The 15,943-nt window shown below is 37.4% G+C and overlaps 1 protein-coding gene across 1 annotated transcript in view; it reads right to left on the bottom strand.

Annotated features, from left to right (window-relative positions):
• The window catches only part of CDH19 (cadherin 19, type 2), a 44,391-nt gene that overhangs the window by 6,519 nt on the left and 21,929 nt on the right, over positions 1-15,943 (bottom strand). Inside the window, exons 8-10 of the mRNA XM_009324960.1 lie at positions 12,437-12,558; positions 4,191-4,308; positions 1,876-2,127 (exon numbers count right to left, since the gene is read on the bottom strand). Of these exons, the coding sequence (XP_009323235.1) occupies positions 1,876-2,127; positions 4,191-4,308; positions 12,437-12,558 (492 nt within the window). The remainder of the gene's footprint in view (positions 1-1,875; positions 2,128-4,190; positions 4,309-12,436; positions 12,559-15,943) is intronic.

Genomic DNA, 15,943 nt, shown 5'->3' with positions numbered 1-15,943 from the left:
TGCTTATGCCCTGCCGTGTTGTCCCTCCAACAGATATTGGGGTGGTTGAAGTTCCCCATGAGGACCAGGGCTTGTGAGCGTGAGGCTGCTCCTATCTGTCTATAGAGGGCCTCATCTGCTCGGTCTTCCTGGTCTTGTGGCCTGTAGCAGACCCGACTATATTATAGACTGGTAGAGGTCATATTGTATAATGAGGGTAGAAAAAATAATGTTCTTTACCTAGATATCCTTCATACTGAAAAAAAAATGGGTTTACTTAAAATCATTTTGTATTTCAGTGATATAGGAGTTTAAAAATATTACTATTGTATTTGCTGTCATTAACAAATACACTGAGGCAATAATTTTCAGTGAAAGTTTTTGTTTCTCAAGGCAATGTAATTTCTGTTATTATTACTTCTTTCTTTCTGGACATTATATTTGTGTAGCTAGATATTATGCTGCAGTTTTCTTGTTTTGATTCTGATTATTTTTTTCCTTTTTTTTTTTAGAATTTTGTTGAAAACCAATTTATGCTAGGTTTGCACAATTTATAATGATGATTTGATATCACACTGCTTAGTGAAACCCTGATTCTATTTTCATTTTCTTACTTTGGAGTTGTTTGTTTGTAGTTTCACTAGTGGAAAAATGGTTTTGCTAACATAATCTATCTTTTTTTTGTGGTATTTTTAGATATGACGTTTTATGAAATATACTTCTATATGGCATAATATGGATATGCCATATTATTACACAGGTAACAGGGATTTGGAAGTCTTTCCCTGTTGCTTTGCTGGCATCAGCTTGAATTTGGTCTTGAGGCCCGTGACCACCATCAGTGACCAAGCCATAAGGTCAGTCATTTTGCCTTGGAAAACAAACCTACCCAGCTCTATCACTTCTCTTTCTTTCCTGGCCTCAGAAGCTACCATACCTTAAACTCAATAACTCAGACAGGTACAGAGTTTCAGGATGGATATTTAGCCTTTGGAGAATGATTAGTACAGTGTGCCTGCTGTTATAATGTGTCAGTGTCATCAAATCACTCATCGAACACTGCAGGAATATCCTTTTGCTGAAAAAAAGGAAACGCATTTTAGCACCGACTGCTGTATGCTTCACCAGGTGAAGAAGTTGTTTCCCTGAGTGTTGTCATTCCAATACATCTTGCAGCAGCCATAGCCCCATGCAGTGCAGGAACAGCCAGCCTTGGGTGGTTGGTTTGGTTTTGAGTGCCATGTGCCAGCTATGCATGACCCTTTGCAGAGTTACAAGCACAGCTCCTGTGCATTTAAAACACTCTCAAAACCACTTTTCACATCCACAAGCTCCCAAATGTAACGGAGGTTAATTTGGTGTCCCATGAGAGGAAAAAGTAGATGCCCAACATTTGGAGAAAAGGCTGTCTGGAGATGCAACCTTATTAATTGACAGAGGAACTTCTTGTTTGTTTCTGGAGTTGCTTTCTGAGAGTATCGAGTTCTCTTCTGCTTTTATTATTTTGTGTTGATCTTAGCTCTACATATGGCATACCTAAGGCAGAATAACTAGGGTACTACTCCTTCTAATATATTCTTATACTAGCCAATTTCTTTGTGTAGTGCTGTCTTCAGCTTTACCTGAGCTCAATACAGACTTTGGACAAATACAGACAAGTAGGACTGTGACTCAACTAAAGCCAACTTTTAGGACATTGTGTTGGAATTCAAATTTTACTGAAAACTGGGGGGGGGGGAATTATAGTTAAGAAAACAGAAAAGAAATGAAACATTTGCCTTATCGCTTTTTTCTCAATAGCACAGTACTTCCAGGCTTCCAACCAAGGGAACATCTTTGTCACTTAAGATGCCTACTGTAAAAGGAAACAAAGTCACTTCTCTTACTCATACTTACCTAGGACTGTTAGTATGCAAGCCAACACAGCAACTAAAGCTTCTGTGCTGAGACCCATGGCATACATGAAAGCTCCGTATCGACAGTAGAAGGTGTTAACTTCGGTGTCACAGTCGCAGACAGTGATAGTGAGAGTATTTGTGCTTGTCAGTGGCGGTGTTCCATTATCCAGAATTAAGATTGGCAAGTAGAAAGAAAACTGCTCTTGCCTCCTGAAGCCACTTTTTGCTGTGAAAATTCCAGCTGTGTTATCTAGAAGACAAATTATTATGCATGATATGCATTTATCACTTTATAACAACAACAATAAAACTCCAGTGGAATCTGACCTATTTAAAAACAATGGTACTGTGCAAAGATACATATTAACAAAGTTAAAATAGTAAAACCAGGCACTGCATTTATTTTTGACATATATATTCCAGGGGCAATAATAAAATTTTACCTAGGAGCTCTGTTTTTAATGTTCAGAGCTAAGAAAAATCCCACCATGTTCAGTACCTGACACCTGCTCAGACTAACTAATTGGTTCTTAAAATGGTTCCATGTAACCAGTTGCTACCAATCCAGCAGTTCACAGATGAAATATAGACAGTTTACCAATCAAAAGGCTTCCAAAGTCTGTCTGGCAGGACACAGAGAAAGCAGGTGGCAAGGGAAAGAAGAGAAAGCAAGAAAAAACTCTACTAAAATAGACTTTTATTTCTTTCCCTGACACAAAAACTGGAGCTAGCTGAGCTCTTACTGTCTAAATTAGGGAAAAGTTGCTAGAGGCTCTCCCCGTGCTTTGTATTTAACTATTAGTGTTTAGAAATCAGTTCTGTATAAAACCCAGTAAGCAGCTTAAGTTCAGCTCCTGCTGCATATCGACTAATTCAAATCTGAAACTTAGCTTGCTGCAAAAAAAATTAGCCCATCTAAATCTGTGTATAATGGAAAGAAGAAACATTTGTAAATATTTACATGTCAGAATTTTTTATCATGGCAGGGTGAATTACTGCATGTGTGCATACATATACACAGGAAAAAAAAAAAAGTGTTTCTACCATTATCTGTATGATATATCTATCCAGTCTACTGAAGTTAACTACCACACATTTAAGTTCTTCTAGGTTTCTGTCATAATTCAGAAGATAACTCTGAGATAAAATGCTCCAGATCTGTAGACTCACTTTTGCTTTTGCCTAGGACTATCCCAATTCACCCAGCCATTTCTACAAAATGCAACAGGAAGGTAGAGACTGAGGGCTGACCCTACCGTGTTATAAAAGATGGGTTGGTTTTTTTTTCCCATCAATAGCCACCAAAAGGAACTGGATGTATTGCCTTGTGCGTGGCTCTGCTCAGACTTGTGCAGAATGAGCATAGGTGGGAAAGGCTCGCTGCCTGTACACAGTTTGACCTTAATGTAATAAGTTATCTCTTCCTGGCACTGAGTAAGAGGTTAATGAAGCTGGGAACTGAAACACATATTAAGACACTAACTTTAACTTTGGTGATATTGAGAGAAGTAGTTTGATGTTTAACATAGTCTGAACTTTCCAAAACTTATTTCCATTTATTTATTCACCTAGCCAGAACATTCAAATAATTAGTCAATAAAAGCAATGTGTACTTTAGTTTAGTGTGAAGAAACTCTTCTTTGTAGTCTCAGCTGACTGACTCTAAGCAGCCATCCTCCCTTCAATTCCATCAGATACTGCACTTACGTTTTCACCTCAGGCTGGTTTTGCTTGATATCCCTCTATATCCCTCTTTGTAAGAGTCTCAATCAATATCAGTTCTGAATAACATTAAAATACTTATAGAAGACATTTTATGATGTCATAATTAATCAGCATATTCCATTTAAAACATGTTAGGAACTAAGATTATATTTGTATTTATCTGTGTTTATAATTTTGGTCTTGTTGAAGCAATGAAGTAACAGACTTGTATTAAAAGCAATCTTCTCTTTCTGGCAATTTTGTTTCTTAGATAATAGATAATTTTAACAAGAAAGCTGGTATTTCCCACCATATCCTACATCAAGAGAATAAATGTTAAGGAATACCAGTGTATTTTTCATCTCAGCATTTTTTCTTTCCTTGAAATAAAACTGTTTTTTGCTGTTTATGTCACTTGGCTGAAAAAGGAAAATAAACTCTTTAGTATTACTGAATTATTGTTTTGAAATACACCTCATGACATGTTTGTATCTTATAGCAACAATTTCTATTTAAGTGGAAATTTTTATAAAATTGGTGATGTGAGGACCACTAGAAGCATGCATCTTTTATTAGGAAGGTCTTAAAGAGCTACATGAATGACACCACCTTGATTATCTTTGACAGTAAAACGTGAGTTGTTTGTGGCCTCCTGAGCCAATGAGAAGTAAAAATGGTGACCTTCTGCTGAGTCATCTTGATCCACTGCACTGATGCTTTGAATTAGCTGGAAACACAGATAAACAGAATTGTTTAAGAATAAAAGTATTTACTTGTCCTTTAAAACAATGAAAGGACATATCAAGTATGTTAAACTGTTGATGCTAGAGGTGTGATCTGTGATTATGTATTGCATGCATGTTATGCGGTCACAAATATACACCTCCCATACTCAAACAGTCTAATCGAGACTCATATTCTGCAAATACTCTGCTTTGATTTTTCATCTGTTTGAGAAAGGCAGACATTAAAATCTTGAGAAAATGTAAAAGATTTTTGGGATCAAAAGACAAGGAGTAAATGAAGTTTCCATAAGTGAAAAAAGTAATCATATATGTATCATGTTTTGTCCTTTTTTCTCAGGGTGAAAAGTATATCATTTTACATTTGAACAAATCCCTCTATACAAAATCCATTTCCTACCAGCTCACAAACACATTGACATCATTCAACTGATATACTGTAGCTTCAGTAAGTGATATATGGTGACAAGTTCATGTGCTGAACTGTTGATTCTGGATATTATAACAGATTGATTATGGAACTTCTTGGCTGCTTTTTCTCAGGAAAACAGAATAGCCTTCATTTACAAATATGTCAAAGTAGATAGTCATTGCAAGATAAAATAAAAAATTGTCATTCAAAAGAGGTTTTCATCTCTGTAAATAAACAAGCACACTACAGTTAACATAATTAGCAATATTTCTGCTTAAAAAGATCTTATATTTGTTACTTTTATCAGTAAATATGTAATGACCTGGGCATCAGCATATATTAGCAAGTGAGTATCCTCACAGACAGGAGGAAAGCAAACTGATGCAAGCCTACCAACTTTCAGAAAAGTGTCCGACTTGAACTTGGTCTTTATTTTATCAGTCATCTCATGCCTTGTAGATATTTGTACCCAAGAGACTTGAAGCCTCAACTTTCCCCAAACCAGATAGCATCTGAATGCTACAAGCAGTGCTTTAAAAGCAAAGCAGTAAGTCAATGGAAGTGACTACAGATTTCCATCTGTGCCTTTGAAAACTTTTTCCCGATTAAACCATTTTTCAAAGATCTAAGACTTCAGCACACATTCTTTTTCTTTTCAAGCAAGCTAAGTTGGATGAAATCATCACAGAAGAGTGCAAAATGTGGTTTATACCTCAGAAGCTTTGTATTCTTATCACTCTGCCCTTTTTATATGTGAAATTTATTTCAAATCTATATTTTCACTCTATGGAAAAATGAGGACACGAGATTTTTTTATTGCCATGTAATGAGAGGAGTGATTGTTCAGTGATATACCTGGTGACAATGTACAAAAGATGAAGCTTCCTGAGGATTTTTTTTCCCTTTCCTCAGAGCAAACAAAATAGCTAAGATGATGCAAATACAGGTATAGGCATGCAGGTCAAGAAATCAGTGAACAGCAGTAACTGATCCCTAATATTACCTGATCCCTAATATTACCTGATAATAAATCATAGACTTCATTTTTATAAGGGAGTATAGTTCTCAGAATACAATCAATATGAACAGCAATAGAGAACATTGCTAGTAAAATCTCCATGGCTGCAGCTGACGAAAAGCTTTGTATGGATGTATGTCTCTCCGTACAATTCAGGGTCTATCAAGCTAGGCTGAATATGCAGAGTAATATAGTAATCTACAAAGACATCTTAACCACATCTAATTTTTTTTTTATTTTTTATTTTTTAGTTTAGTTACCTGGCAGAGAAGAATTACCTACTTACCTACCAAAAATCCAAAAAGCATTAATTATACATGCAATTTTTATACTTCCAGTTTTCATTCTGATTAATAGTTATTTAACCATGTATTAGCAATGGCTTTGGAAAGTATATTTGTAGGAGTCTATCATGTTTGAAAATCATAAAATTAATGCAGTTGTGAATTAGATACTGTTTTGGCATTTCATTATTAACTTTCGTTACTTTACCTACAGAATGTATTTGCCCATATAAATTTTATCTATATCTCATCCTACCAATATAATTCTGAGGACTATGTGTCTAGCTGAAAAAAAACCCCCACCTTCCCTTGTTTTGATCTGTACTGTGCTCTTCTACACAAACCTAAAACACCTATGGTTATTCTAGGCATATTCACATGCCTTTAAGGATTCACCTTAGAAGCAGGGGAATATTTGGAACATAAGGACAGGACAAATCCTTATTGTTTATTTCTTACTGTATCACTTCCACTAAGATTCAGCAAAACCCAGATGAATCTATAAAATATTCAGAGAACAATAGGCAGCCCTGATTTTGCTGACTCTAAAGGAAAAATCACCCAGAGAGAAGGAAACTTTCTTTTTTTCTGGTTTCCTGGGCTTTTGTACCTCTAACCTAAGAGATTCTAGCCTTTCACCAGGGAAACTGGCATCACAGACTGAAAAACTGCACCTACTGTTTGTGAGTCAAGGTTTAAAAACCCCTACATTTTAGTGTGTAAACAAAGAAAATAGAGTGAATGATGTGTTGCTTCTGCGAGGTTATAACAGTTGTTGTACTGACTAGGCTGAAATTTAATTGCTGTAAAATTTCTTATTTCAAGTCTCATTAGTCTAGAAGCTTTAATAATCCAGCACCATTTGAAAATGTACATTTCTTTAACACTGACATTAATCCACTTGATTTTTCTTGAAAAACTGTTTTAAGTTTATGGTGGGTGGGCCTCACTTACTGTTTCTTTCCAAACTGACTGAGACCACTGCTGGGAACAACAGGGGCTCCTTTGATCAAAGGTCACAAAAAGATGTGGCCTGCTATACTCAACTTCCCCATCATATGATTAGTGGGCACTTTCAACTAATAAATATCATCAGTGGGGGAGTCTAAGATGTTGGTAACAGCTCTGATCTCCCATTGATTAATTATTTTGTATAGAAGGGAATTTTTGTAAACCATTCTGGACTGAATGTCTAGCTGAGTGTTGTTTGTTTTGCAAATAACAAGTTATGGAGTACGGAGTAGTTGACTGCCTGGTAGTCTTGATGAAAAATAATTGAAAATTTATTTCCTCAACCCCAGGTAGTCTCACAGAATTGGAATTATGGAGATGTCCAGAAGGAAGAAGAAAGCTTCTCTGTTACAGTCCTGTCTGCTTCTAAGGGCTTTCTCACTACCAAGTTCAGCTTAAAGCATAGACTGTCCATCTGAACAGCCATCAGTACCATTAATCTTGATGCTAGAGTACTCTGAGCGTATAATTTGGAGTCCTTTGTGTGTGGTCCCATACCCAACTATAGTCTTACCATTCCCATTAGACAGATTGGAAGGAAGTAGGAACAGATTTGCCACCTTTCCCTTTCTGCTTTAGTTTCTTTTGTTTTGTTTTCCACCCAATATCCTTCAGTAGGAGCTCTGCTGTGTTTTATAGGATGTAAGAGATCTGATCACCCACCTGTTTTGGGAGTACAGAACTGGATTTGTTCAAATTGACAGAGGTCTTATAAGTAGTATGATTTTTCTCATTGCTTAATAACGTTTGATGGCCATCAGAGTTTAGTGCAGGTAAAAGATTAAAATGTTCATTACTATAGTCAATAGTAATGCATTTTCCAGGTAGAACCTTCTACCTCAAGATGAAAGTTCTCCTTTTGACTGCTTCTATTTCTCTTTTGAAAAGCAAATTAGTACAATATTGATCTGATTTCTCTGGGTCTACTGTAAGATGTTTCTGCTCAGTTATAAATAAAATGGTGTACATTTCAGCAAAGGAATAATGATTATAAAGCTTATGCCATGAGCTTTGTATATGCTGATAAACTCTTCCTACCTGCTCCATTCTGCTATGAGATAATGTTGCTGAATCACGGTCCATATAAAACAGAAAAAGGAATTTTCTATGGGCCACTGTATCCACTGTTTCAAAATGTTGCAAGTTACACTCAGTGCATCTGCAGGTGTAGCTTAGTGTAAGAGCCTGCTAGAATATATGGTGTTTTCACAGCTTCACCGTGTTTTTATACTCTAAGGGATGCCCTTATTGTTTTTTTTTTCTTTTTAACTTTTAATTTTCTTATCACTACTGCTCAGATCCTTTTTGTAAATAATGAAGAGAACATAGCAAGGTGAAATGATAAACATTGGCTTACTAACCTATCACTTTCACTTCTCTGCTATCAAAAATCATTTTATATCATGTTTTGTTAGAAAAGATCTGTTTTAGCAAACTGCTCATTGTTAAAATTAATCGTATAGCCCTAGAATATAGTTAAAGATTCCCCATTTCTTCTGTCAACATTTCATTATATAGAGAAGTAATATCAAATGAGTACGCTTCACTTTCACTGAAACGGATGATTATTTTACTAAGTACTGAGTAAATAAATTTAGTTTTTTTCTTATCTCTAACTCAAAGTGCTCTGCATACATAGTCACTTCTCTAGATCTAATAAAAAATACTAAGCAAACTGCAACATCAAAGTCATTTCATAAGTCCCCAAATCACAGGAACTCAGAATTGCCAGAATAAATATGTGTCAGAGAAGACAGCATTAATTCACAGTGTAGGTATATCCAGTGCAGCTTGTCTTCAGCTGAAATCCGTTTCCTGCATGGTACGAAGAAAGACCAATATCCACAAAAAGGACAGAAATTACCATGCATAAAAATAGATACATTCTGGATGGTCAGCTTGCTTACATGTGATGTAAGACATTTGATATAGCTTACTTCAAACTTTCAAGCTTCAGTTTCAAGCTGAGTTAATTTATTAATGCCTTGGGAATTAAGTTTTCTGGGTCAAATCTATTCTTGCTGGGATGTCTCTAGTGTTACCTTGGGACAGATTTGGTCCATTTTGTGTCCTGATTATTTTTATAGAATACTGCCTCTAGAATTCAAGTTTGTAGTTAATGTACACACACATAAAGGGTAACTTTAAAGAATTAATACCACACTGTTGTCATCATTTACCCTGTCTACATACAGTTATAAAGTCAAAAGATCCAATCAAAAGGGAATCCTGGTTTTGGATGTCTTATTAATATTGTTCTGTTTGATCTGATACTAGCTATAGCTGTAGTAGGAAAAAAGTCTTTTTTACACAGCAGCTTTCATGTTCAAGTTATTTTGAAAATAATGTATTTAATACTGGTGGTGCAGTGAAAGTGGTTTTTCAATGTGCAAAAGAAAACTTTAGTTGTGGTTAGCATATAGTTGACGGATTATAGGACAGTACAGAACTATAACATGAAATGGATAGTGAAACATCCATTCAAAATGTCTAATAAAAATAATGAATGGATTTAGAATGATGTCAAAAAACACCTATCTTCTTTACTTCCATTTTTATTGTTAAATTTTCAATTATAGTCCCACAGACCGAAATGTAATCCTTTTGTTTGAATGTCTTTCAGAGGCTAAGTTAAACATGTCTGTAACTCTCACAAAACCACTATACAGGAACATGAAGGTCAACACTCATTGAATAAAAGCAGACAAATAACTTTTTATAATCTTCCAGAAAATCCAAAACTTCAAAACAAGCATTCTTCTCTAGATTGAAGCTACCATTAACTGCCTCTGAGTTTGGATAATTAGGACAGTTATTCGTTTTATTCATGATGTGTTTCACGTTCTTTATCATAGCCTAGTATATTCTAAGGCTATGTAAAAATAACATTATTTGCCACATGACTCTATGTTGTTTTTATTGTAAACCAGGCAGACATCAAGAAAAAGTAATCCAAATAAGATAATTTATTTTTGACAGTATCTTTCCCTCTGCAGTGCTTCTCCTTCCTTTCCCCCAAACGCTATAAGCTGGGGGATGCAAATATATTTTGGAGTATCCCATGAAAGTAGACACAACTCAGCTGAGATCAAGGAAGCAAGTGAATTCCAGAGGTGCAGAACGTCACTGAGAATATCTCTCTGCATATCATTTCCAGCTAGATGGATAGAGATAGCCTACTTTAGAAATTGAAATGTGATAGGATACCTATACAAGCCTTGATCTCAACTCACAACATGTGAGTAGATTCCTGAGCTGTTTGGCATTGATTGCAGAAATATAGCTAAAACCAAAAGTATGTAATGTCCTGATTAAGCCCTTCAACTACTTAAACTGATTCTTCTGAAATGTAAATTGTGTTATTCAGTGGACAACCAGGGCATCTATAAAATAACTTTTGAAATTTTTGGCTTCTTGCTGATGAAAATAAAGAACCTTTTTCTTCTGTGAGTAAAAAGTAAAAAAAAAAAAAAAGAATAATAACATTGAAGGAGATACACCAGCTATCAATTCTGTTTTAAATCATAAACATTGAATAAAATATCATAAACTTTGACTGTGATAATTATGCACTTTAGTAGCAACTTCCTGTTGTTCTTCCTAAGATCATTTGTTAATGAGATTATTTAACATTACTGTTGTGGTCTCCAAAGGCTAAACTAAAGATGCCTGTGACTCTCAAAAACCTATAGCAATGAAAAAAGAAAAAACAAAAAAGAAAACAATAAAATCTAGAATAACATTTTGTCTGTCTGTAAAGTGGGAAAAATATCCTGCTCATTCCTCATCCAGGTATTACAATGTTGAACAGGAATAATTCTGTATCTTATGTTCAAAGAGTTTATCATCGTATTACTACTCTTATTTACAGTGCCATTTTCTCCAGTGATTCTCAAAATACTTTATATATATATATACACACACACACATTTAATTTGTTATTTGAAAGTAGCTATTAATGGGCTAGCATACAGATGTTATTTATCAGTAAGCAGCTATGGAATAATAAAAATGTTAGGAAATAAATCACCAGGGTTTTTATATTGTAGGCAAATCCAAAACATGGATTAAAAATGTCCATTTTATAAGCTTCCATATTTAATTCATGGTGTCTTGAAGACAAGGAACATGAAGTGGCATTTGATTTAATGTCTGTACTTTGATCTGTCAATGAATTACCCGAAGACGAAAAGAAATGGCTTGCTCCAAGTCCCTCTGAACCAGAGGTAGCCTTTGCAGAGTGGAAAATTACCAAATGCAGAACAAACAAACCAACTGCTGATAGAGAAATAGATAAATGGATGCAAAAAACTATAAAGAAATTACTTTTGCTACAAAGAAAGCTTTATTTAACGGCAGACTAATCAAGGTCAAAGTAAACCAAGCTGGTGTAAAAAGAAAAGCTCTGTGATTCAGAAATCAAAACATAGCAAAACGTTTGAATGGAACCATCACAGATATCCCAAAGGTCTCTTTTGTACATCCAAAGAATGCTTTAAAGTGGTGAAAAAACATATAGATTTTTCTGTGTATAGCTTTTTGTTGTTGCCTTTTTTTTGCTCATTTTTTACTTTTTTTTTTTTTTTAACTTTGAATATCCTTTTTTTCTTTTTGCAGTTTTCTTTTAGACTCCTGTGTGGAGCCTGACAGCATGCTTATTGCACAGTTTGGAGCTTAGTCTGTAGAACCGGATCACTTAAAAAAATGTGAAGCTGTAGAGGAAAGTGGGTGGAGGAAAATGGAGAGTCAGCAGTGCACCTGGGGGGTTAGGGCAGCTGACTGATGTGACCCCATTTGCCTGGGGAGGGAGTAGGAAATGAAAAAAACCCTCCAGGGAAGGACGCTTAATATGACAATCCCATAAGCTGCCAGCTAGGGAAAGTGTTGCAAGGGCTGTGACTTAAATATCTTCAGATTTCCATTGAACTAGAGAGGGTTTGAATTCAGTTCACAATAAATGATTTCTAACCAAAGAACACAGTGAATCTGGTTTGAATCTGGTCTAAGTCTGGTTCTTCCAGACTACATTATGCTGTTGCTGTAAATACCAAGCCGAGTTTTAACTTCTGTGACATGAACATGAATCAAATCCGTGTTTTATACTGTTCGTTTTTTTCAGAAGTTTCTGTCCGTATTTCTCTATTACCTGTTTTGGTAGACAAACAACGAGATGTATCAATTTTGTTTTAAAGGGGGAAAAATACACATCAGTCTTCTGAAATCTAAGTTTCAAAATATACATATATCAACAGAACTAATTTTGGAAATAGACAAAATACAGCCTGTACTCACAGTACTGAAATAATCAATAATAAAAGAAATAATAACATCTCAGACTAACTCTTCATTGTAATGAGAAAACTGACGGCTAACTCCTTCACACTTACCTGGCCAGAAACTGCATTTTCACAGACAAATGTTTCGTAATATTTAGGGAATTCTGGTGCATGATCATTAACATTGAGAACTTGGATATACACATTTGCTTCTGAAATTTTTTCAGGATTTCCTAATGGTTAATAAAAGACAGAAATAAAAAAATTATAATCCTCTACATATTTTAAACTAATGCAGACATTAGAAAATTTTATTTATTTTCTGCAGAGAAGAAAATAGTCACTGAGACCTACAGACACATTTTATACTAAATCTTTTTAATGACTTCAAATATATCCTATACATATAAAAAAGGTAATTTTCTTTCTTTGCTGGGGTTCTGTTTACAAAAGGTGGTGGGCTTCTGTTTTTTGTTTTTGTCTTTTCACCAATCCATCATGTTAAATTATGATGGTATATCTTGAAATATATAAGGATATTTCATATAAAATTTTGAATTTGTTCACTCTTTTATTTACCAACTCAGAAACTGATTTAAATGTAAAAAATAAAATGTGATCTGGAGAAATTAAATGAGGTTTTGTTCACGCAGAACAATTTAGTGTACTAGTCATGTATAAAAGTATGTAGAAGGAGAGTGTCTGCTCCTCTAAGAGTATCTGGTCAAGGACCTTATTCAATGCAACAAGAGTTAATAAGAAAAGGAGGAAGCCATGAACAAGAACATACAGGGACACAAACCTGAGGGACAAATTATAAGGGAGGGGGTGATGAGAACCAACCTGGTCAGACACACTAATTGATTGGGGGCACGTGAGAGTGTGAGAAAGTTTATTCCTGTGAGGTTATCAGATCGGGGACCTTGTCAATTGGGAAACCGAGGGGAAAAAAGGTGAAAACAGAAACAAAATGTACCAAGACACAGACCTGACAAAACAAACACAGAGACAATGACAAGAAACAAACCTCATTATAATTGATGGGCTATCTAGAAACCACAGGGTAACAGTTCCAGGTAGATCAACCTGGACTTTGCAACTGATAAGACTGTAAACCAGAGGGACTCCAGACCTGGAGGGGCACAGAAACCAATGGAGCTGTACAGACCCATGGGGGACGTGCAGGGAGGAACAAAGAGGGGACAGACAGAAAGGGGTATGAAAGGGACCGGTTGCGTGTCAAACAGGGCCAGTCAGTAAGCTTGTCTGGCTGAGCCCTGCACCGGATCACCAGTCAGTGTCATCATCTTATATCTTATTATCAAATCTTTTCTTAGCTACCTCTCTGCATAAAAGCTCTCTATAATTGCATGTGTATGTGTGCTGCAGGGACTAAGTACCAGCTACTGGTGAGACCTGCATAGGTATGAGTGAAAATTGGTGCCAGCTACTGGAGTGAGTGGGGGGTGCCGGGGACGAGTGTCTGTATCTTCTCCAAACTGGGTGTGTGGGGGGTGTGTGGGTGTTTTCGCTAGCAAACTTATCCTGGACTCAACAGTGAGTAAGGGGTCCTTGGATCCAGGCCAGGTGTTCAGGGCAGTCCATGTTGGTGTGCTCAGGGGGGACTTGTGAATGGGGGGTGCATGACGGACGAGTGTGTGAGAACTGCGGGTTTGTCAGTGAGTATCAAGAATGGACTAGCTGGTGAGTTGGGGACCCATGAAGCAGATAAGAAGACCTGGGATCTGGGCAGGGGTGCCAGGCAGACAGAGGGTCCGTGCTGGTACTGAAGGGATCCGTGAGTGCATGTGTGCTTGTGAACCTGGAGAGTGTCGCGCGTGTGTGTGTGCCTGCACCAGTGACCTTCGTCCTCTGCAGCTGAAGAGGAGGAGGGGACTTGGCTGTCTGTCCTGTGGTTTATGTGAGTCCTGTACGTAGATGCTGCTGAAGGCAGTGCCTTGTCTGTGGCAGTCTGCATGACCGGCCGTGTCAGTGTCCTCTGTGTCTGTGTGTGTGTCTCCAGGACGTGCTCAGCTTTATTACAGGTTGAGCCTGCAAACAGGAAAGTGTCAGCCACATCCCTGAGCCTGGGCAGAGGCCTCGGGTGCCCAGGCACCGGGCTGGGCTCTAGCAGCCGGGCAGGAGGGTCCTGGACCAGAGCAGCTGCAGGAGGCAGCTGCACTTTCTTACATCACTTAACATCATGGATACCACAATGATTGGTCACAATCCTGTAAGAAATTCTGTTACTTTTCCTCTTCTTTAGTATTTTGAAATTGAAGTTTTGGGAGAAAATTTCACCAACATTCACAAGCTTTAAAAATATTTCTGCCACTGCTAGACATGGAGAAGTTGCAGTGGACACTGATACCCAACCCTAGCCAAGGCAGAAAGCTGAAACTTTGAATTTGGAACAACAGAGCTGTTCTATCCACTGGTCTCCAAACACATAGTTGCAAAGAAGTCTGATTTTGCCCAGGCATGTCTAAGGCATTACCGCTGACAGACTTCATAGACTGAGCTTATAGTTTTGTTCCAAGTATTATTTGTACAACAGGTTTAATTCTTAGGCATTTTGTACTCACAGAAGCTGTACTGTTTCTCTTATACAAGTATACTTTATTACTGTATGTATCTAATGCCACGTTATTACTGTGGCTTTAGATATAAAAGCTTTGTCAGTATGGTTTATTCCCGTATGAAAAGGAAAATAAACTCTGCTAATATAAGGCATGTTTTTCCTGCATTTATTGCATTCACACAAAGTTATATTGCTATAACTACCTCAGACAAGGAAAAGCCAGACCTAACTATACTGGTTTCATTGTACAAAAGTTGTGTGTAGGCTAGGCTGAAAAAGCTATTTGTTTATGTAATAAAAATGTTTATAAATATGTTGCCTGAAACCAAGGGAAGGAAGATCTGCAGGTACAGCATTCTCCTGAAGAAACTGGCTGCTCGTGGTTTGAACGGGTGTACTCTTCGCTGGGTAAAAAACTGGCTGGACGGCCGGGCCCAGAGAGTTGTGGTGAACGGAGTTCAATCCAGTTGGCGGCCGGTCACAAGTGGTGTTCCCCAGGGCTCAGTATTAGGGCCAGTTTTGTTTAATATCTTTATCAATGATCTGGACGAGGGGATCGAGTGCACCCTCAGTAAGTTTGCAGACGACACCAAATTGGGCAGGAGTGTTGATCTGCTCGAGGGTAGGAAGGCTCTGCAGAAGGACCTGGACAGGCTGGATCGATGGGCCGAGGCCAACTGCATGAGGTTCAACAAGGCCAAGTGCCGGGTCCTGCCCTTTGGCCACAACAACCCCATGCAGCGCTACAGGCTTGGGGAAGAGTGGCTGGAAAGCTGCCTGTCGGAAAAGGACCTGGGGGTGCTGATTGACAGCCGGTTGAACATGAGCTGGCAGTGTGCCCAGGTGGCCAAGAAGGTCAATGGCATCCTGGCCTGTATCAGAACTAGTGTGGCCAGCAGGAGTAGGGAAGTGATCATGCCCCTGTACTCGGCACTGGTGAGGCCGCACCTCGAATACTGTGTTCAGTTTTGGGCCCCTCACTACAAGAAGGATGTTGAGATGTTGGAGCGCGTCCAGAGAAGGGCAACGAAGCTGTT

The sequence above is a fragment of the Pygoscelis adeliae genome, unplaced genomic scaffold (genome assembly GCF_000699105.1).
Source record: "Pygoscelis adeliae isolate BGI_AS28 unplaced genomic scaffold, ASM69910v1 Scaffold90, whole genome shotgun sequence".
Classification (NCBI taxonomy): domain Eukaryota; kingdom Metazoa; phylum Chordata; class Aves; order Sphenisciformes; family Spheniscidae; genus Pygoscelis; species Pygoscelis adeliae.
Note: the sequence above shows the minus strand (reverse complement) of the source record. Positions and strands in the feature narration are given on the sequence as shown.